The sequence below is a fragment of the Pogona vitticeps genome, chromosome 13, assembly GCF_051106095.1.
Source record: "Pogona vitticeps strain Pit_001003342236 chromosome 13, PviZW2.1, whole genome shotgun sequence".
NCBI classification, from domain to species: domain Eukaryota; kingdom Metazoa; phylum Chordata; class Lepidosauria; order Squamata; family Agamidae; genus Pogona; species Pogona vitticeps.
In genome coordinates, this window is record NC_135795.1 from 6177303 (window position 1) to 6200962 (window position 23660).

The window sequence follows — 23660 nt, forward strand, 5'->3', positions numbered from 1 at the left end:
CCCTACCCAGAAATGGGAGAAAAATTGGATGACATATGCAGTTTCATGCCCACTGAGCTTGATTAGGTTTGTGAGGGTATGGTGATTAGGTGGTTTGTTTTGTGTGTTTTGTATTTCCGTAATCTTTGCCATTCCTCTGAGGCTCTTAATAGCTCCTTCTTGAGTGTAGGCGGTACTAGTTGGGGCTACATAATGATCAGCATCAGGAAATGTGTTTGCTTTCTAAATGGTTCTGAGTCAAGAAGGGGACATTTCTTCCTCTGTGTTTGTCTTAGTTCCTATTAAACAATTTATGTAGGCTTTTTAAGTGCTGACATTGAAACAGCTCAACCGTTGACGGTCTCCCTCAAGACCAATTATACACTCAGCATTTCGAGATTAAGCCTTTGAGGCCAAGCAGGTTAAAAAACTATGAATAAATTTTGAAAAAAAAGAGGAAATCTAATGAATCTGAGCATACCTATTTGGAAATGAAGTCTGTCTGGGTATGACTTGCAATTACATGGTCCCATGTAAGCAGAACAAAGGAATAATAGATGAAAGCAGCAGTGATGCCATTAAAAATAACAACAGGCAGTTTCTCCAAATACAAAAGGACCCCTGTATCCATGGAGGGTTAGTTCCAAGCCCACACAGACACCAAAAGCCGTCGTTCATAGTGAACGCTATACGTAGCATGGTAAAAGAAAAAACCAAGTATTTTCACCATGTATTACAATAACCGGCCACTAGAAGGAGCCAGAGATCATGATATGTTTTCCAACAATGGTCTCTGGCTCCTTCTAGTGGCCTGTTCTGGGAAATGCATTAAGAAAATCATTTTTTTCTAGTTTTTTTCCTCTTAATATTTTTAATATTTTCAGACTGCAGATAAGTGAAACCGTGAATAGCGATCCCATAGATATGGAGGTCCTGCTCTATTGCAGTATGGAGCGCTATTGCTGAGGGCTGCAGTCATTCCTCTTCCAGGATATTCTAGTTTGCTCAACTTACTGACACTAATTTTCCCACCAACATAATGTTTGTTGTCACAGCCAGCCAGCCCTCTTTCTAACCAACTCTCTTCTATTCCATTCCCACTACCTGCCCTAGTTTTTCAGATTCCCCCTAAAGTACAGTCAGCTTTCTATGCCCAATAAGTATGCTCAATTTTCACTGGCTGTTTCGGGGCACCCACTCACTAGATTTTCTGCACTCCTGCAAACCATGAGCAATTCCTGAGCTGGTGAAGAATTCTGTCTAGTCTGTTTGCTACATTAGGATTTGTCCTTGGAAGAATGACTTAGGTATTAGGATAGCAGTTGCAAAACGTTAGCTAGATTTTGCAGCGCTTTAAAATGCTGTTTGCTTCGACTATACCTCCCACAATCCCCCATCACTGTGCCCAATGAGATCCGTGGTCCAATGTGTGACTTTCCCAAGCCCTGTCCTTATAACTCAGTATTATAGAACACAGAAAGTCGCAGCAACTTCTGATAAGGGTCAAATAACAAATACAGTGGGGTCTTGACTTAAGAACGGCTTGAGTTAAGAACATTTTGACTTAAGAACTACTCTCACAGGAAAATATTGACTTGACTTACATACTTAGATTTGAGTTAAGAACTGAAAAAAAACCACGTGGGAGGCAGGGAAAGTACAAAATGTGAACTTTCAGTTAACTGCTGGCCAGTGAAAAGTGTGCCTGTCTGCTTCCTCACTCCTCCCAGCGTTTAGAGAGTGGATTGGGAGACAGTCTTCGGACTGCCTGGTCCTGCCTGGACTGTATTTTCCCTGCCTTCCCTGAACCTTTCTTGACCTAAGAAAAAAAGAAACAAAATATCCCCCTCTAGTGGTCGAAGGCGGAATAGCAGCTTCCCATTAGTTTCTATGGACGGAAAAGAGCAGATACGGATCAAAGGGTTTTCAATGCATTCCTATGGGAAATGCAGATTTGACCTGAGAACTTTTTGACTTGAGAACCGCCTTCCAATACGGATTAAGTTCTCAAGTCAAGACCCCACTGTAATGAGAAAGAGCTGTTCTTAAGCCCCTACAGAGTGGCTGCCAGTTAGAGCAGGCAATATCAAACTAGGTGAAGAAACATTCTCAGCTGACAAAAAGTTGGTGCATATACAATACCTCTGTAGTAGAGCAGATGCCTTAATGTGAAAGAGCCCAAGTTCAATTATCAGCCTCTCTAGTTTAAGGGATCAGGTAGCAGGTGATAGAGAAAAAAAACTCTTTCTGTCTCCCTAGATAACTGCTGTCAGAGCAGTAATGCTGGAATTCAAAAATTAAAAATCTGATTTAATAGCAGGCAGGTTTCTATACATTAATTTTTCATTATATTTATATCCCACTTTGTATTCTCGAAGGGACGTGGTGGCGCTGCGGGCTAAACCACAGAAGCATGTGCTGCAGGATCAGAAGACCAAGCAGTTGTAAGATCGAATCCACGCGACGGATTCATCTTCTTGATGTTTTGATTAAGAAGCAGTGTTAGATTACTGATTCAGGGCTCTGATAGATTGATCTCCTTAATTTATCTTCCATTTATCTGCTGTACAAAATAAACCAGGCAAAAGGATTTGCTGCTCATTATTCAAGTACAGTTTACAAGTGTTGGGTTACAATCCCCCGTCTCAGTCTTCTTCCAGAGTATCACTTGCAGCTGTTATTGAAAGCCCTCCATGAAACTGGTTCCAGCTTAGCAATTAACTAAAGCAAATTTGCAAGGGCCAAGACGCAATGTAAAGAAAACATTAAATAAGTACATCCACAATTGGTACGGTCTTGGCAGCCAACCCATAAACAGTAAAAAGGCTGTTCAACCATGCTGTGTTACTTCTGTAAATATCAAGTTGCAAACTGTTTATACCATGTGCGTTTTGTTACGCTTAATAACCAAAAAAACAAAGCAAGGAGCAACAGTTGAAGCTACACCAGTTATTAATATCCTAACATTTGTTGACCTTTGTAAATATTCGCTGCTGAAGTTCAAGAAACCAACCGGAAACTGTGCTACATGCAGTCCAACCATCGTGTAGTCTAACTCTCGGTTGCCTGCACTGATGGGCAGCAGCAATCCAGCTTTGCACATTCCTTCTAAGACTGCTTATTATGGTTAGCTCCATATCCTCCAGAGGGACGTGGTGGCGCTGCGGGCTAAACCACAGAAGCCTGTGCTGCAGGGTCAGAAGACCAAGCAGTCGTAAGATCGAATCCATGCGACGGAGTGAGCTCCTGTCGCTTGTCCCAGCTCCTGCCAACCTAGCGGTTCGAAAGCATGCAAATGCAAGTAGATAAATAGGGACCACTTCGGTGGGAAGGTAACAGCGTTCCGTGTCTAAGTCGCACTGGCCATGTGACCACGGAAGATTGTCTTTGGACAAACGCTGGCTCTATGGCTTGGAAACGGGGATGAGCACTGCCCCCTAGAGTAGAACATGACTGGACAAAAATTGTCAAGGGGAACCTTTACCTTTACCTTTTTACCATATCCATACTGCAGATAGAGAGACTCGGGCGGTAAGCCAGTGACTTGCGTAGAAGTACATAAGGGAATTCAAGAACTGTTGGATAGCTCAATGGTTTTGATCTCTGGAGCCAGAGGTTGGGAGTTCAATTCCCCCACTGTGCCTCCTTCACGGGGGCTTCGCTTCAATTACCCATAGGGTCTCTTCCAGCTCTGCCGTTCTAAGATGATGAGTGGTAAATTCTGAAGTGGAATTTTTTTTTCAGTCCAAAGATCAGTTTCTTAGCCGCATTTATCATACAGAGGAATGGCCACACACATTCACTCACTTGCTTTATTCAGTTAATTTATTACTACGTTTTAATGCTTCTATTCTGTTCCATGCGTTCCCATTTTTTAAAAAAAGCACTCAAGGCAACTGGCAAATATCTTGAAAATTAAACTTTTTAAATTCACCAGAATGATCATCACTGCCAGAGCAACCAAGAGACCAGATTAATGGGAGGAAAACTCAAAAGCAGTCGAGAAAGCCGGTTTGAAAAAGAGGTCTCTTTGGACGCGGCCCAAAAGCAGTGGGAACGAGCGCTGATTGGAAACCTGAAAGAGGGAGGAAAAAGTCTGAAACATGATAGTTAGGGCAAAGAAACCAGAACAGTGAATTGCTTTTCAAAAGGAACAAAAGCCACACACAACTCATTGAATGTTCTTTCTGGGGGAGAAGGAGAGAGATTGAGAGAGAACATTTTTCATCCAGCTATGACAGATCTTGAACAATAGGACATGGCTGTTGCTGTTGTACTTAAGTCCTTCAGTACAATCCCCATGATTGATGGGAAAGCTGCCCTTGCTAGGAGAACACTCACAGTTCCTGGGAAACTTCATAGAAATACCGAGGAGAACAAGTGAACTAATTAAACCTCACGGCCCTGTTGGTACTGAAACCTTACAAGGACCGGCAGCCTTTGATCTTATTTGCTGTACTTTAATCATGTTCCGATGTAGCATCATACAAGCACAGGTAGAAGTCCTTTACCCCAATCAGAAGGTAATCAAACACTATTGAGTCACCCTCAACCTTTCCTTGCACACATAGAATGTATTTCTTTTAAAAAGGAGCAATGGATTGCATTTTATGGGCTTTTGGGTTTTCTAAGCTTGCCTTGTGGGGGTGCTTGCGAAGAACGCTACGGGTGTTACAGACATGAGCCAACGTTGCTGAAAACTCATGATTTCGGAATAAGGGCTTGGCAAGGGGTCATCCAGATCTATAAGAACCCGAAAACCAAAAACTGCGTGTACGTCCCTTGTGGCAGGATATTAATAGGCCACCCAGCTTGTGATAAGTCAGGAGACAATCCTCTGCAGGTTTATTGTTCAAGCGAACACCTCACTGCTCAGAGGAGAGCATTCCAGCCAGACATGGCCTTTTCTAGCATTCTCCGTTCCGTTTCTCTCTCTCACACGTACACACCAAAACTGGAGTAGATCAACTGAATAATGGCGATTTGTTGAGTCAACTCCTGCATAAGCTCCGTGAATTCAAATGGGTCTACTTGAACTACAGCTTACTATGCTAAAGTAAGGCAGTCAGAGTAGGCCTCTTTGAATCTATGGAACTTACATGGGAGGTGACTCCAAAACTCCGCACTGAATCAACTGGCCTACTCTAATGCAGCTGACTACACAAAACAACAGGATTTTGACCAGTTTCCCCATCCTCCGCAGCAATGACCACAGCATGACCTCTTAGCAACGTCCATCTTCTTTGGGCTGCTTTAACAGTCCTCTCCCTTGTCACTAGCTTCTGTTCCTTGAAATTCTTTGCAGTTCAGCAAAGCTTGGCATTTCCCCCCTGTTCTCTCTGCCCCCCCCATTAATTATAGTAGTGCCTCACAAGACGATTTTAATTCGTTCCGCGAAAATCGTCATCTTGTGAAAAATCGTCTTGCAAGGTTCCCTATGCATTGGTCTCAAAAAAAAGTATTGCGAAGCATCGGTCTTAAAAAAAAAAGTCTTGTGAAGTACGGTCATAGAAAAAAATCGTCTAGCGAGGCACCATAGTGATCACAAAAACCAATCGTCCTGCGGGTTTTTCGTCCCACGAGGCAATCGTCTAGTGAGGCACCACTGTACCTTTCCACCAATGACCTCTCCTCCCAACGTGGCCTGTAAGGAAGATCAGGCTGAGAGAGGGTGACTGATTCAACACAAGCTCAGCACAGACTTGAGCCTGAATATTCAGATTCCCAGTCCAGCACTTTGAACCACTGTAACGAAGTGGGACATCTCTTCCCCTTGCACCAGGATGGGGTCATTTTAGCTATAAGGATCCAGACCAGATCTGTGGGGTTTTAGCTTCCCAGAAGCCCCAGCCAGCATGGCCAATTGTAAGGGGTTATGGGAGCTGCAGTCCAAAACATCTGGAATGCCAAAGGTCCCCCAGCCTGGTGTAACAACCTAATAAGGAAGAAATTATTCTGTAAGTGGGAGAGGAGAGACATTTTAAAAAAAGCATTTGAAACATTTGATTTAGATGAGCCAGAAGAAAACTGCATATCTCTGCAAAAGAAATAAAAAAAATTTATTTTATTAAAATGCATGAGATTAAAACACTGTCCGACACCATGAACCTTGATCATTCATGGAACAGTCCAAAGACCTCAATCTGTTTAAAGGTTACAGCAGCCAGGGTCCCAAAAGCCCATGAAGGCACCCTGTCCAACCTCTGTCCTTGAACTCAGGTCAGCTGAAAAGCTCCTCATCCTTTACCAGCACCGGGAAAGTCTCACTCCCTTCGCACAGCAGTGTAGAAATGGCTCGATACAACGATGCTTCAGTACCTTCTGGAAGGCGCCCGGGTTCCAGAAGTGGGAGGAGTTCAGCTTCCATGGCCTGTGCACAAGCAAGACAACATCCAACATCAGGAATCTCGTTGTCCTTCCTCCCCATTTGACCATTTCAATGGAGCAGGGCTTGGTGGGAACCTATGGTTCTCCAGATGTTTGGGCCATCAGCCTCACTCAGCAAGGTCAATGAGAAAGGATTCTGTACGGGAGAGCAAAACATCTGGAGGGCCCGACACTCCCTACCAGTCCAGCAGAGGTTCGTTCAATACAGTGACTCAGGGTGATGAAGGAAGTTGGGGATACACTCAAGGTCCCCATGATTGCCATATATCTGCTGCTAATGACTCGCTACTCTGCAGACTACACACACACAGGGGTTGCTGTTTCTTGCAGCCCTTTCTGCAGCACCAGCTGGGAAATCCACAACACACCATGTCACAAACATCTTGAAACGTCATGATGGGTGAAGGGGACGGATCGCTTACTGGAGCCAGTCCAGCATCAGAAGACTCGATGTTCTCTGGTGATGAAACAAGACTCACACCTTTGTTCTTGAACCCCCTTCCCTGTAACTCACAATCAGCTGCAAGGCTACTGCCAGGACGGTTATGGGACTCTTAAGACTTCTAATCCCCAGAAGGAAAAAGAGAAAGAAAAAGGGGGGGGGCACCCTATAACCAAATTACCTTCTGTATCTCCAGTTGTTGGTGTAACCTTGCAATGTTCAGTTTCAAGGCCTCCATCTCCTTCAGCTCTTTCAGGCTGGAGTAAACAAGCAGGGGGGGCGGCCCGACAGTTGTGGCAACCCAGCACCGTTGCTTTCCAAGGGAGGCGCAACACACAGAGGAACATTTCTCACCACAAGCAGTGCCGGCAGGAAGCAGCTTGGAATGGGACTCCATGGCTTGGAAGAGAGAGAGAGAAATGCAGGATTAGCAAAGCACAGAGAAGCAGTTGTGTTTAGCTAAGAGGACAGGTGGGAACTCTTGACCACTGATCTCAAGGGTCTTCCCCACAAGAAGAGGGGGAAAAGGCCACGCTGGGGCTAATAACACCGGAATTGCTGAACAGTGGGATTTACATGAATGTCAGGATAAACATTTGGAGGCAAAGAGCCATTCAACAAGGGCACCCACAACCTAGGGGATGTGGGTGATCCCTCTCTCGCTGGACTTCATCAAGAAGCGGCTGGCACGTTCTAGCTCTGCATTTGCAAGCCAAGCATTGCTAATTACTGAGACAAATAAACCGGATGCCACCATCTTCCTTTGCTTGGATGTTTCTTTAATATTTAGCTGGCTGGTATTGCAGGTTTGACCGTGTAAAAGAGAGGCGGACAAGTACAACCACTAGATCAATTGGTCCCCATCTTGAATAACCCAGATGTTCTTGGACTAAAACTCCCAGAAACATTCGCCACTAGGTTCTGCTGGCTGGGGTTTCTGGGAGTTGCAGTCCAAGAACATCTGGATTACCCAAGGTTGGGAACCACTACTCTAGATGTATTCAGACTGCAACCTGCATGATTTATTCCTCACAATCAGCTATGCTGGATAGGGCTGATGAGAGTTCTAGGCGCAAAATGTCTGGAGGGTGACGTCTGACCATCACTGATAGAAATGTCTGCTAACTTTATATTGATGTCACTTGTGTTTCATGCACCATCTATCTGGATAAAGAGCTTTGGAAAACTCAAAAGCTTATCTGTTTCTGTGGCACTTTGGGCACATCAAAATAAGGTATTGCCTTCAGTGGATTTTTGTTCTGTACCACTCTGTGTGCGCACTGACAATGTTCAACTTCAGAAAGTACGCAAGAGGCAGGATTCCCTCCTCACCCTGGAGATATCGGCCTTCCACATACAAGCAGGTGTTCTATCCCTAAGCTTCGGCCTCTCCCCAAATCAAGCCAGACATTTTCAACGTTAAGCGCATGGCATGCTTGCTACATCCTTGCATGTTTTAACGGCGTCATCAGATCATATTTCTTACCTTCTCTCAGTTGGTGCACTTTATCCAAACACTCTTTAATTATTGATTGCAGGCCTTCCACTGCCAAAATACTTTCATATTGTCTCTCCCACGTTGGGTTTTCTCCCTGAGAAGCTAAAAGGAAAGCAAGTTTAAGGGATACAGACCAGAGAGAACACCTTGGAGAAGAGACATTCAACACCATGGCCGAAGTTCCTTAACAAGTCTGCCTTAAATATTTGAAAATAAATGTCCTGCCTTTTGGTCACAGGTTGCCAAAGCCAAGGATGGGCAGAATGTGGAACAGAATCATATGGTAGGTCTCTGGGTGACATTCATGATATGCGTGATGGTCTTCAACTCTCAATTGTTGAACAACAGTAAAGTTCAGATCTGAACTTAACTCTTGGAACCTTGATACAGTGGTGCCTCGCTTAACGGGTGCCCCGGTTAATGACGAAATCGCATAGCGATGAAGAATTTGCGATGTTTTAAATGGGAAAAAATCGCTTTGCGATGATCGGTACCCTGCTTTGCTTACCGATCATCGCATAGCAATGATTTTCCAACAGCTGATCGGCGGTTCCAAAATGGCCGCCGGGTAAAAAAATGGCCGCCCGCTGTGTTTTGGGACAGATTCGTCGCATACCGGGCAGCGAAAATGGCCGCCGTATGGAGGATTTTCGCTTTAAGGTGAGTCTGAAGCCCATAGGAACACATTGAAGGGGTTTCAATGCATTCCTATGGGCTTTTTAAAATCGCATAGCGACGAAATCGCTTTGCAGCTATTTTTGCTGCACGAATTATCGTCGCTATGCGAGGCACCACTGTATATAATAACTCCTACTGTGAGATATTGGTGTACACAATCATTACTGTGAACATTATATTCTAAAGGGAGAATGAAATTTTGCAGATGGGAGATAAGACTAGCAGTTGAGTGAACTGGGGAGAAGCTGGGAAGAAACAGTCACTGTGGAGGGCAGCCAGAGAGTTGGCTGGACTTTCTGGAAACAAGAGAACAACTTACATATAATAGTACAGTAGGACTCCCATATCTGTAGGATCAGTATCTGCGGTTTCACTTATCCGCAGTCTGAAAATATTAAAAATATTTTTTTTAAAATAGAAGTACATATTTTCATGATGTATATACCAGAACTGGCCACTAGAGTGAGCCAGAATACATAGCATGGCCTCTGGTTCCCACTTAGTGGCCGTTTCTGGTAATACAAGGTATTCTTACCTGAAATCTCGGAGTCCATGCCTTCTCGTACAACAGAGCAGACCTCACGTATGCGCGCCAACTCCTCTCTCACCTCTGCTGGGCTGAAAGCTAGTGAAGGTGAGAGGAACTTACCAGACGCTTAAGGAAAGAAGGCGCCGTGAGATGGAGTTTTCCCTTAAAGGGACAAGCGAGCAACACTTTCAGGTTTGACATTCTGTTGGGCTTGCTTCGGTCAAACCTGTTTGAACCCAGTTGGAGCGCTCCAAAAAGAGCAAAACAGAATGATATGGAAGAGTTACACTCAAAGAGACAGTGTGGGGTAGTGGATAGAGTAATGGACGGAGATGCGGGAAACCTGGGTTCAGTTCTCCACTCTGCTACTGAAATTCAGCGGGGGCTATCGCTGGTACTCCTTAAATACCTCATATACTTTGAAAAACCTATTACAGTCCGACCCCCCCCCCATTATCTGTGGGGGGATTGGTTCCATCTCCCCTTGTAGATGCTGAAAAAGTGGAACAATATTTGAATAGGAAATTATATAGATAGCATGGTGTAACCCTTAAACTGTTCAGTTTCGCCAGCTGTTGTGTTGTAACACAGAGGATTTCTTTTATGTTCCAGTCTTAAAAACCCCTTGGGCTGAAGGCAAGCCTAGTAAAAAATCAGGGCCTTTTAAAATGGGATTAGTTTGGATCAAGGTAGTGACAATTATTTCTCTGGATTTCATGATCTTTGTCAAGCGTCCTTCCGAGTCGCTGGGAGGAGGAGCTGGTTCCGTTTGCCGACGTTGACGCTTTGAACTGTTGTCCTCTGTTGTGCAAGCCATGAGCACGTCAGGAGGGCTGTGTGGCGCCCAGTCTCTCCCTGTGCCTCCCATGTAGTGGTCTAAATCCCTGATATTTCCAAATTTGTTTCCCCTGCCCCTTCAGCTTTGCTGATCCAATCCAATATGCAATTCTTTCTCACTCCTAGAAGGAAAAGAAAATGTAACTCAGCTCTGCCTTGGATGCAAACTTCAATGTGGTGAGAGAATCTGAGTATAATAGGGAAGCCAAGAGCAATGTTGTTGTTTTTTGTTTAGTCGTTAAGTCGTGTCCGACTCTTCGTGACCTCATGGACCAGAGCACGCCAGGCCCTCCTGTCTTCCACTGCCTCCCGGAGTTGGGTCAAATTCATGTTGGTTTCTTCGATGACCCTGTCCAACCATCTCGTCCTCTGTCGTCCCCTTCTCCTCTTGCCTTCACACTTTCCCAACATCACCGTCTTTTCCAAGGAGTCTTCTCTTCTCATGAGATGGCCAAAGTATTGGAGCCTCAGCTTCAGGATCTGAGCACTCAGGGTTGATTTCCTTCAGAATAGATAGGTTTGTTCTCTTTGCAGTCCATGGGACTCTCAAGAGTTTTTAGGGGGCTGAATTCAAATGTGAGACACCAAGCCAAGATGCCTCTGTTTGCTTCAAGAATTAGCAGTCACATTAGTTGAATAGAGTTGATAGCGCCAGTGTCGATGGGGCTGCGAATTCCTGAAATATAGCTGCTGGGTGGCAGCAGTAACAGAAGGTGGCGCTAGCAGAGGATCTTTCATAGACCACAACCGACCCACTCAGAAGGGGACAATGGTAAGCCACTTCCGAATATTTTGTACTGCAAAAATCTATGACGAGACAATCCAGAATGAAAGAAGAGATAGTGCTGGAATACGAGGCTCCCACATTAAAAGGCACTGGGCTGGGGAAGAACAAAGGACAAGTACAAATAGGGCTGGTGGTCATGAAGCAAGGGGATTAAAGCCAAAATGATATCTAGTTGCTGATGTGCACAGAGACAAAGGGAAGTTCAGCAGAACACAATGTGTACAATAGAAACATCAATTGTGAGAAACATGACTCAAAGAAAGCTTGAAGTTGTAAGATAAGAAATTAAATATTTGAACATTGTAATACTTGGCATGAGTGAACTGAAGTGAGCTGGGATAGGACATTTTCAACCAGGTAATTTCAAAGCATTTTACTCCGGGAATGGCAAATTCAGAAGCAACAGTGTGCCTCTAATAGATAAGCAAGACATAGCACAAGTAGTTGAGGCTACAATACAAAGTGTGACCAAATAACATCCGTCAAACTACTTGGAACAACTATCAACATAACCGTGATTTAAGTCTGTACTCCAACTACAGATGTTGAAGAAGCAGAAGAAAGAGAAAGCTTTTATCCAGGAGTCCAGGAGATTTATCACACAGTAAAACAGGATGTGCTGATGAAGGTAGGCAGCTGGCACGCAAAATACCAATATAATAGCTGTGATGGCGTTCAATGAGGAACAAAAAGTACAGCGTGTACTGTTCCGAGAGTCATAAAGAAAAGCCTTGATGAATGACTGATTGAACCCTTACAATTGTTAAAACCAGATGGGAAGCAAAAATAAAATGGACAGAAACAGAGTCACAATCCTAACTTTCAGCAACCTGCACACAGGGCAAAAAGGAGTATAGAAATACCGATTGCAAAGAAATAGGAGAACACACAGACACACACACACATACATATCTCCTATACAATCCAAGAAATTAAAGAAAAAGTTAAACCAAGATTAGTGGTCAACAAATATATTATCTGATCGGGATGAAATAAAGAGAAGATGGAAAAAATATATTGTGCACAAGAATCGGAAGAGATGAAAGATGACCAATCCCTTTGAAGAAGAATCCTGTGATTAAACAGTTGCAGTTTCAGGAAGCTAAGTGAAAGTGCAGTTCAGCCATCCCTGTTGAAGGAATGGAGGAGGGAGTGTTGGTTGACCCAGCGAGGCTGACAGAAAGCCACTCTCAAGGGAACTGGAGGAAAAAAAGTACCAGGAATAGTTAGGATACGGGTAGAACTCTTTCAAGCTCCAGGACAGATTCCATCAACACCATAACCAGAATACGCCAACAAATATGGAAAGCAAACAATGATCAGACTGGATATTTAAGGAGTGATTTTACCATTGCCATGCTCCAATGAGTTTCCGTGACCAAGCAGGAATTCGAACCCAGATCTCCCAAGTCCTAATCACTTTATCCACTTTGCTACACCAGGCCTCAGAAAATCAGCAGGGGAAATACAATGCTATGGCAAGTGCAACGGGATTGCAGTGTCAGCATCTCTCCTAATCTCTCATTCACTAGGCCCACCAATGTCACCACTGGGTTGCTTCCTGTCAGGGATGATTCAATGCATTTCCATCCTTATTCTACACAAAGCAACCAAATGTATTCCCAATAATGCTACAGTCACTTTAAAAAGTATTATCTTTGCTTTTTGCCATTACCACAACAGAAATGGTACACCCAGCATTATTATAACTCTCCGTTACTAGTGTTGTTTGTTTGTTGTTTGCTTTCAACACAACATCCATTGTTACTCCTTTGGGGGGAAAAAACCCATAAGAAATAGGAAAACAGAATGCCTATAAGCATACAAATATTCTCATAGGGGCAGTGAGATTTTTGTTTCACTTATGATGTGATCCAGCTTCTTCTGACACAGTGATCAGTGGAACATAATATAGCAAAAGTTCATAATTCTTAATCTCATAGATTAATTTTAAAACTGATTTTTTTGGGGGGGGCTATTGCTGTGTTCCCCTAAATAGTTTGCAAGAAAAGTGTTGTCATAAGGACTTAACTTCCTTAACCCTGTGCGAAACTGACACCATTTAACAGAAATGTGTAAGTGCCCTCCTTGCAGCAGCATCTGAATTAAATGGCTATGTTTCTGGATGGGTGAGAGCGGACTGAAAATGCACCCCCATTCCAGAAAAGAAAGGGAGGATAAATTACTTAGTCCTCTATGGGAATTCAGGAGAGAGAAATGGTGGATAAAAATACATATAGACTTTACAAGCCTAATTAGATGTAGCAGTTTCGATAATCTGAATTAAGGAATGTGTTTCCACTGCTATATGCGACATACGCAAGATAACATCAGACAAGGAGACAAGAAGTCAAGGTGCTTGCTGCTGGAATATTAATGATTATTGTCCTTTCTTGTTATTATGTATTCCCTGTTATTTGCAATATTATATTTGCAGTGTTTGAAAGACTGGACATTTTGCACTGACTTTTAAAAAACATCACCGTTCCCAAAACAAGAGCAAATCGGGATCCTTCCGCATGCTCTTTTCAACCTCTCCAAAATATCTCTTGAGCCATAAACTGCAATCCCAAGACAAAAAGAGGGCTTTCCCGAAACCTGAGCGCTTATCAAGTCACATTCACAGGCGTGATCCTTAGCCTTCTGTGGTCAAAACCACCCAAAAGGATACGGTTGCTTGCAGCTTCTCCATAAAGTGGCCCTTTGCAGCTGCCGCCGTGGGGCTTGTTTGGCAAACGCCGCACTTCTCCAAGAGCCTAAGCATTTGCAGCAAGAAACAGGCAGGATCATTGATTGGGTAGAGGGGGAAAAACAATCAATCAGCCGATAATCAGCAAATTATCTTGTAAAGCCGGATCCAGGATGCTTTTGCCTGTTCCTGTTACTCAGGGCAGTTTCAGCATCCCAAACAACCAAGCACGAGATTTAAGATGGTTGTTGTGGGTTTTTCGGGCTCTTTGGCCATGTTCTGCAGGTTGTTCTTCCTAACGTTTCGCCAGTCTCTGTGGCCGGCATCTTCAGAGGACAGCACTCTGTGCTTTGGTGTAATTTGCTTGGGAGTAGAGTATTTATGGCTGTGAGATCAGCTTTTGTCCTTTTCAGGAGATGGGTGATTAGTGTGTCTTGTTGTGGGTGTATTGTTGTGCTAAGGGGAAGAGATTATCTGTTCCTGAGGTTGATGGGTATCATTAGCTGGTCTTTTTTGTGTAGTGATCAGACTGCACAAGGAAGCCATTGAAATCCACAAGCACAAGCACAGTTTCAACAAAAAAGAAGAAAGTATGAAGCTCAACAAAACTTGGCTCCCAGCTATCAAACATACTACGTGCAAAAGGTCAACAAACTCTACCCACCCACAAGGACAGGGAATCACTACACAGGACAGAAAGGGACTTTTAAACTAAGACCATTTGGGGGAGGGGATTCACGAATACTGGGGCGGGGGGGCATGGCAAGGATTACACAGTCTCCCGTGCAAAATCTGGGAGCACTTGCTACATCCATAGACTCAGTGATTAATTAAACTTGCTGAAAATAAGCTTCAGGTCCTCACTATTTGTAGGGGAACATCTTTGGTTAAATCTAGAGACCAAAAAAGGAGACACTTCCCATAAAATTTAAGTTTTTAACCATAGTTCAATGGAGCAACAGATTGTATTTTATTTAGCATGGCACTCTTTCGCTTCTTCCACATTCCGGTTGTTCCAGGCATGCAAAAACCAAGGTTTCTATAATGCCCTGAGTAGTTTCCGCTTTTCAAGCGGCAAGCATATGCGAAAATGTTCGGTTCCTAACGCAGAACTGCACAAACACATTTGATTTGTGTGTTAATTTTACTTTGAAACTTGAAAGCCACGTGTAGCTTTAACAGCGGAGCATAAATATGCCAGCGGAACCCACAGCTCGATACGACTTTTGATTGGTGGTATTCATTTTAGTTTGGGGCTATTAGACAGAATAGATTGGTGCCATTCATTTTAGTTTCCTTTACAGGCGTCAATGTTTTGAAACAGAAAATATGTCAGAGGCAGATGAGCAGACTGATTTTGCTCCATTAACTGCAGCTCTGGAGGCATTCAGCCCATTCAACATCCATTAAGAAGCTGCACAAAAGTGTGTCACATGGTACCTAAAAGAGGCAGCTACCTATAGCTTCGGATCACATCCTACCACTCAGAGCTTAACTGCATAGTTACAGACAACTGCCTGGTGACACGAGTTGCTGCTATGGCACATAAGTGGCTTTTAAGACGCGGCTGTAAATGGCAGCCCTCGTGGTCACCTCTGATCGCAGAAGCAGAGCTGGGAAAAGCTGCTTTTTAAAAACCGTTTGTACTACAACTTCCTGTATCTTCCGGCCAATTCTAGAAGCTAGACAATACAGGCTGTTAGCTTACACATGGGCTAGGAAACTGCACTACAAAACCCTCGATACTCACTTTGCAAAGCAGGGTTCATCCCCACGATAAAGGGTTTGAGAGTCAACCCCCTGTGCAAGGGAAATCAAGTTTGCAAGGAAAATCAAGTCTTGGACTGGGTCGCTTGAATGGACCTTACCTGGTATACCTGGTAAAAGCTTTCGGATACGGAAGTGGCAGCTCCAGTAAAGACCTATGAAGAATTAGTTTGGGTCACTATACTTGGCAGGCACAAGAACTACACCTCTACAGAAACAAGATAAAAAAATAGGCTCTTTATCTTTATTTTATTTTTTTTAAGAAAGCAAATTAGCTGAAAGCTGGAAGCCCTTCCGTAACTCAGCTATGAATATCACACGATGCACCATTCTGACCCGGTGCTCTCAAATAATTTTGTTTGCTCCCATCCAGCAAGTCAGATTTGTTCAAGTCTATTAGTTGGGGCCCACTGCTTTGAATAATAGCACAGAACTTTAAATAAAAAGAGGCCAATGTTTGAGTGGAAGCCCACATTCAGCCTATAACGTTTTGATTTTACACTTGCCCCACTGGTCATCGGCTGCTTTCAATCTCAATTTAAAGTGCAGGTCTTGATCCTGAAAGCCCTATGAGTAGACAGACAACTTTGCTTCTATTGTCCCAAGCGGCTGGAGGGTTATCAGGTCATTGTGGATTGAGACACACAGAAGCGGTAGGCCAAAATGTCTGGGAACACCTGGTTTCCTACGCAACCTGGTTGCTTTATGGACCATCTGTTCCTACATCAACAGCCAGGTGTTAAGACCAGTCTCAGAGGCCCCACTCATAAGCCATTATTACTGCAAGCATAAAATACTTGGTAGTGATGCTAGAGATTTGGAATATGTTCCAAAGAAAAAAAAGTGTCCATCATCCTCTTTATTAGCAGGTTTTAAACATCTGGCTCCATGTTAAATTATTTTAATAAGTCTTGCTTTTACTGCCTGATTGTGTGCTTTTTAACATTTTACACTCTATTTGTTTTCTGTTACAATTCTCTAACTACAAGAGGCTGAAAAGGAGAATAAAACTAACAACACACTTCTTTTCTGCTCATTATTAACATCACTATTATTACTGTTAGTAGTAATTTTACTACTACCATCTTTATCAGTATTATTATTACAGACACTCCAGATCAAGGGCAAGATGATCAAAATTACAAGAAGGTCTTAACATTGTTTCAGTCACACTCTCTTCTCATAGTGAGGCATAGGAGTAAAAAGATACAGTGGTGCCTCGCACAACGAGCGCCCTGTAGAGCGATGAATTCGCTCTACGGTGACGCTTTTGCGATCGCTAATGCGATCGCAGAGCGATGCCCCCAATGGGCGAAAATCGCAGAGCGAAGGTCGGTAAGCGGTTCGCTTACCGACCTTCGCTTTGTGACCCGCCAATCAGATGTTCCGCGGCTTCAAAATGGCCGCCAGAACAGCCGAAAGGGCTGGGCGCAGTGTTTTCGCGCCCTTGGTAAGCTAGGGGAGGGCGCGAAAACGGTGCCGGAACAGGCGAAATGGCTGCGCGCAGCGTTTTTGCGCCCTCCCCTCGCTTACCAAGGGTGTGAAAACGCTGCGGCTGGCGATTCTGGCTGTTCCGGCGGCCATTTTGAAGCCACAGAACAGCTGATCGCAGCCATTTTCGCGCCCTCATAAAGCGAGGGGAGGGCGCGAAAATGGCTGCCGGCCGTAGAGGAACATAGCACAACGGTGAGTACTGTATTTGGCCGAATTGGAATGCATTGAACGCTGTTTAATGCGTTCCAATGGCTTTTTACTTTCCGTTGAGCGATGTTTCACACAACGAGGGTTAATCCGGGACGGATTAACCTCGTTGTGCGAGGCACCACTGTATATAAATGTAGCATCTCTAGGATAACTCTAAAATCAAAAGACTGAGGGCAAAGGGTGGGTTTCAAGAAAAGCTATATAGCGAAATTGAAACCCATCATTTATTCTAACTCTGAATTGCACTATTTTCCAGAAGAAAACCCAAGACATCTTATGGGAGTGCATAGGATCTTGACCATAAGCACCCAGAGTTTCCAAATGTTGTACGTATCACAACGGAGGAAAATGCAGAACCAGTTTGTGTTGAGAAACTGTCTACAGTGGTGGCTCGTCTGACGATGCTAATTCGTTCCAGCGAAATCGCTGTAGAACGAAAACATCGTCAAACGAAACTAAAAAACCCATTGAAACGCACTGAAAACCGTTCAATGCGTTCCAATGGGCTGAATACCTGCTCGTCCAGTGAAGATCCTTAATACGGCGGCCATTTTCGGTGATTGTAAAGCGAGGAATCCATCCTAGAAAACAGCGGGGAGGGGGCCATTTTCTTCAGCCGGCGGCCATTTTGAAATCCAATGATCAGCTGTTTGCTGATCACCGTAAAGTGAAAATCGGTTCCCAAAGCAGGGAACCAATCATCGCTAAGCAAAATCCCCCCATTTAAAACATCGGTTTGCGATCGCAAAAACGCCAACGTAATGCGGATTCGTCGTAGAGCGGGGTAATCGTCCAGCGGGGCACGACTGTACTCTTACTGGCCTCTACACAAGTCTCTGTCAAGGACAAAGTAAGCAGCAGACGCTGCTGCAGAAGCAGGAGGTCTGGACAGCTGAAGGGTCTCAGCTTTTAAAGGGAACTTACCCCTTTTCCCCAAGAGTGAACGTTTTGGACGTTGGACCCGTTGTCCCCAAGGTGCTTCCTCCCGCAGGACTCTGCGGAGCTCCAGATTCCACGGGAGCGTTGGAACAATCACGCTGTGCTTTGGCCAAGGGTGAATCAGCCCCGGCGAAGTCTCCGCCTCCCATGGAGTCCACAGATGAAGGGCCTGGGTTTGCAGAACATGAGCCCAGTCGCTTTCCAGGCTGTGCTGTAACACAGGTGTTTTCACAAGGTCCTTGGCGTGTCTTCCCACGCAGTTTGGCTTTAGGAGAGACAGCCCCTTTAGGAGGCCTTCTCCTCCCTGGCACCTTTGAAATCCTGGAGCTCAGGGCCGCTGACATTTTGGCCTGGGGCCTTTTCACAACTGGGTCGGTTCTGTAGGGAGCTTTCAGCATGTACGCTGTTGGCTTTTTGGAAGACCCAGGCTTCTGGCTCACAGAGGAGACTTGAGCAGCTTTAGAGGTGCTCTCCTTAGAAGGATCTGCTTGCTGTTTTAAAGAAGCAATGGCAACTGGGTCCATTTTGGCAACCTGTGTGGCTTCTTTACGCCCAGGCGGAGGCTGCTGGAATTTTGTCCGGACCCTCAAGGCTTTTTCTAAGGCTTTGTTAAGCAGCTCCAGTTCCTCACAGTCCTTGGCTGAAGTCTCACTTTCTACAAAGACAGGAGATAAGCAGAAAATGTCATTAGTACCAATGTAAGATCAGAGCTTGGGAGAGTCCGTTTTCTGAGCTACAACTCCCAGGGGCTGTGTTGTCTGGGGGATTTTGTAGTTGAAAAAAACAACAACTTTTCCAAGCTCCAATATTGCACTCTTCCCCTAAACTGCACCACAGATAAAAACATATCACCATTTACAGACTATGATTTTTATGCACCAGGCATTAACAACTGGGGCAGTTTAATCAGGTTTTGGTGTATCATGCCTCAATATATACATATATAGAGGAGAAAATATTTTCCTAGCGAACATCCTCATCCACTAATTGTGTTAAACTTCATTTACCTATTTCTATCATGTTAAAAAGGGAGCAATGTAAGGTATCTCTGACAATACTATGGAAAAATCAGCCCCCAGTTGGTTCATAAAAATGTAAAACTTTTCCCACACTCCACGGACCAAAATGCAGAATTCTGTGCCAGCCCTAGAAGTAAGCCCAGAGCTCATTCATCGGTCGGTGTCGCCTTGCAAAGCTCCACCAGCGCAGTGGCAATGATGTTGTCACCAGGAAGAAATCAACATGAATTAAAGAGTTTCCTTTTTGCTTTGCAAAGTCCAAGCACCTTTAAATTTAAAAAGGAACTCTTTAATCAGAGGCAATCTGCCGGTGATGTCATTCCCGCTCTGCTGGTGGAGTTCCATGGGAAAATACTGACCACGGCCACTGTTTAGGGCTGTGGGTGAAAAGTTGGAAACATATAGAGAGTGTCCGATTCTAAAAAAACTGTTCTTTAAACACTTTTCAAGGGCAAGATTTTCAATGCTTGTATGCATTTAAATCTTTCTTATCGACAGTCAGTGGGAGGACTGGAGTTTCCTTGCTTATGACTGAAGAGGATTTCCATAACACAACGGCCACCCAAATCTGGATTGCTCTTCCATGACTTCTGCCTGCAGCCCAGCTGCCTGTAAAGGCAAAAGAGGCAGAAAGTCCAGGCAAAATCTCTCAAAAAGTGGAATCAAGGGCAACCACATGGAGAGAAACAGGCTTTTCTAGAGGCACAACTAAGACAGAAGGAATGAGTTAACTTACAGCCCTTGGCCAGCTGCCTGAGACAAAGAAAATGGCTTCAAGTTGGGTGGCTGTGTTTCTAGAAACCCCTGGGAGGTATAAGGGGTCATGTTGAGCCATTTAAGGGTTGAACTTGTGTTAGGCTAGAAGGCTGCTTTCCCCCCAAAACTGGAAGCTAGGCTTTGGTCGGGGATGTGTGTAGAAGATTTTTAAGCCATCACTACCACTCATAATTAAGAGGGCAAGGGGCTTACAAAACAGCTTTGAGCTGTATGTAGTTCACACTACATTACCCACCCTTGCAATAAAGACGTCAATGGCGCTCAAAGAAAAATCAACTGCTGTGCCTACATGCAAATGCAAACCCTTTCAGAAGATCCTCCTCTGGAGTTAGGATTTAGACAGAGACACATTTAAACCCAGAGCTGATTCATACTTTTTTTGCAGTAGCACCTGCTATCCAGGCTTCCTTGGTGCAGTAAACAAGATGCATGTCCTTGAGCATGCGTGAGGGAGCCATTATCCACTGCAACGCTCCTGCACGTACTCTCCAAGTACTGGAAGACACACATCATCCCTTCACCAATTCAGTGCAGGAAAACTCATGTGCACGTTAGTGTATTCCCAGCTGTGAAGTGGCTCAGACTCCAGAAACTTCAATGTAAACAGAAAATACACCCTCTCGGAAAGGCAAAATAAGAACGTAGCTGAGTTACCTGGCTTAACAGTTTTGTTCTCTTCAGCGTTTAGATTTTCAGGAGCTTCCGAGTTCCTAGCAGAAAGAATGGAAAGAGTATGTACAAGTAGCAGGGACACACAGTAATTCCTCCTCAGAGACAGAGAACAGAAAAGCTGCTTTTTTGTACTACGGCTCCCTGTCTAAAACCGTGTTCTGCAGTTAGGCAAATGGTGTAACTTTTAGTGGTGAACTGCCATAAGTTAAGACATCTTTGTAGGCATTACCTGTTGCATATCAAGTTGTGTGACTCAGTATATGGCCCATATATGCCTATGGTGATTTCTTTAGTTATTATCATTTGCCACTAAAAGTTGTCCTTTTTAAGCAACGGTGAAACAGGCTTTCAGCCCCTGAATCCCCCAGTCAGCATGGACACCATCATGAGAATTTCAAGGTGCTCATGATGGCTTCCTTTATACGCTGCAGAAAACTACTGAATTCAAAGATTTTAACTATCTGGTTCTGATCTCAGTCCTTCTATGTGATGAGAGAGAGGAAGAGATGGAGGAAAGAAAAAATTGATTCATGTCATTTGCCTCCTTCCCATTCAAGGAGCAAATTCTCTCAAACTTGAGGATTAAGGCTCGGACACACCCCACTTTTCCAACTTACCAATCTCTAAGAAGAGTCTGGCACCGCATTAGATTCTGCTGCAGTTTCTGCTTTTGCTCTGTGCAGTCTTCCAAGGCCTGGGTAAGCAGAGCAGCCAGCCTAAAAATGGCACAACAAAAACATGGTTTCTTCATTCACCCCCGAGCCAACCATTAGTGAATGTCTGCCTTCAAAGCCAACTGGGAGAGCTAAAGAGAAAGCTATCAAAATGCATGCAGAATCATACCCTAAAGAAGGTTCCTAGACATTTGATAGTTAAAAAAAAAAAAAAAGTCCAAATGAGTTTTTCTTTCCTGCAGGAAGATTGTCCTTCCTGACAGTCTGCTTTCTTCCTCCTGATATAAAGATGGTGCAGAGGGAAGACCAACACAAATGCTAAAGTTTAGTATGAAGCATTAACTAAAATTATTTTGGTTGCACCAGCACGTCCCACTGTGACCTTTGGCATCGTTTCCAACTCTGCAATTTTGTTATCACATTTTTATACACACGAGCTCATGCTTAATCTTCAAAGCACGAAGACACTTTACATTGTACCAATAAATACATACCCAAAAAATGAATATTAACAATTAAAAAAAAAAGAATTTGTTTTTAGTATATGTGTTTGAGAAAGGGAAATGTTCGAGATGTATCACTGTATTTTTGGAGAGAAATGGGGCATTATACCGTAAAAACATAATGTAAAATAAAAATGAATTCTGAGGGTGGTTAGGAGCACAGAGTCAATAACTGTGGGTTTTTTAAAATATTCTCATAAAGTTGATATGTTAGTAATTTTTTGTCTATTTGTTGTTATTTTACTGAAAATTAATTAAAAATAAACAAATAAACACAAACTTGATAAATTTCATGGAGAAATCCTTTTGAAGTAATTTCTTCCTGGGGGGGAGGAGGTCAGATGGAGGAAGGGTGCCGAAATGCTCTTTTTAAAAGTTCCTAATAGCTACAAAGCAATCCACCCACACCCACTAAAACTGGGGAAGAGAAAAGAATTCTCAAGGCTGCTTGCAAAGGGGCTGTAAGCCAGGGAACAGAGAGCAATGCAGTGGCCCAGATGTTTATTGAACTACAACTCCCATGAAGCCTCGATGTTTCCTAGGGCTGTTGGAGGGGAGCTTTCTGGATCCTGAAAGCCACCAGAAAGATCACTAAGTGGGTCCGAGACCCAACCCAACCTTGGGAAGCTAAACTGAGGCTATCATATTTTTCACACACTGCAAGACAAGACCCACCGGAGAAGTCGGGGGATAGGAAAGGGGAAGGGAGCAGGAGAAGAGGAGCCCTGCAGGGGAGAGGGATTGACTCACCGAAAGAAACCACTGCAAGACGGTCAAGGACAGCGAAGCTTGGGGTTGATAGGGTGACCATAAGTCGGAGGAGAGGCTTCAGGACACATAACCACCCCCATCCCCTTGCACCCCCATATCCTGCCTGGGCAACGTCTTGACTGCCCCGGGGCCGCTCCTGGGAGACTGTGCTGCGCCGGAGCTGGAACCACCCCCACCCCCTTGCGGCGCCCATATCCTGCCTATCCTGCCCGGCCAGTGTCTTGACTGCCCCGGGGACCGCTCCTGGGAGACTGTGCCACACCGGAGCTGGAACCACCCCCACCCCCTTGCACCCCCATATCCTGCCTAGCCAATGTCTTGACTGCCCCGGGGACCGCTCCTGGGAGACTGTGCCACACCAGAGCTGGAACCACCCCCACCCCCTTGCGGCACCCATATCAGCTCCTGCCTGGCCAGCGTCTTGACTGCCCCGGGGACCGCTCCTGGGAGACTGTGCCACACCGGAGCTGGACCCCCCCCCCACTCCACCCCACCCCGACCCCGGCTCCCGCTGAGAAAGGGTCACCTGGGAGCGCAGCCGGCCGGCAGCATCAGGGCGAGCGGGCAGGGAGGCCAGAAGCGAAGCCCAAGCCCAAGGAAGGGCTCCCACCAAGCGCTTCCGCTCGGGCTCTGGTTCGAATCCCGCGCCTCCCGCAAAAGGCGCACGCGGTGGGGGGAGGAGGGAAGAGAGGAGAGGTTCCCCACCATAGAGGCGCCCAGGGGCAGAGCGTCTCAGCGCGCGGAGGCCGAAGCAGGCCCCTCCCTCTGGTTTCCCCGTCGGCCCTCGATTGGTGCCGGCCGCCTTTCTCTCGCGCGCACGCGCTCTCTCTCCCTCCCTCCCTCCCGCTCTCTCGGGTTCTAACGTTTGGCGAGGCCGCGCTCGCCGGTCCTGTCAGGGAGGAAGTGAAACCAGCCTCGCCGCTGCCCCAGGCCGAGCCGTTCTCTAACCTGACATCGGCCATTCTGCGTTTCATTTTCCCGACGGGTTTTTTCTTTTTTTTTAGCCCT

At 45.0% G+C, this 23660-nt stretch overlaps 1 protein-coding gene across 2 annotated transcripts; it reads right to left on the bottom strand.

The window, feature by feature from the left end:
* Positions 1-6015: 6015 nt before the first annotated feature.
* Positions 6016-23438, bottom strand: TEDC2 (tubulin epsilon and delta complex 2). 2 transcript variants are annotated; one of them, XM_020808184.3, is made up of 10 exons: positions 23179-23438; positions 21322-21420; positions 20687-20742; positions 18222-18891; positions 15695-15748; positions 13809-13893; positions 9520-9628; positions 8295-8408; positions 6990-7207; positions 6016-6349 (listed from the first exon to the last, which is right to left on the bottom strand). In XM_020808184.3, the coding sequence occupies exons 1-10, from the start codon at positions 23358-23360 to the stop codon at positions 6200-6202; spliced, it is 1737 nt and encodes a 578-aa protein (XP_020663843.3). In that variant the 5' UTR covers positions 23361-23438; the 3' UTR covers positions 6016-6199. The 2 variants fall into 2 exon arrangements, with proteins under 2 accessions (XP_020663843.3, XP_072838524.2); XM_072982423.2 differs by lacking the exon at positions 23179-23438 and adding an exon at positions 22632-22733.
* Positions 23439-23660: the final 222 nt, after the last annotated feature.

Coding starts and splice junctions, on each gene's coding strand:
- TEDC2 (XM_020808184.3), bottom strand. CDS start 23,360: ATGGTGGGGAACCTCTCCTCTCTTCCCTCCTCCCCCCACCGCGTGCGC. Junction 13,894..15,694: donor GCTTTTACCAGGTATACCAG/GTAAGGTCCATT, acceptor GCAAATGCTTAG/GCTCTTGGAGAAGTGCGGCG. Junction 7,208..8,294: donor AGTGCACCAACTGAGAGAAG/GTAAGAAATATG, acceptor CTCTCTTCCAAG/CCATGGAGTCCCATTCCAAG.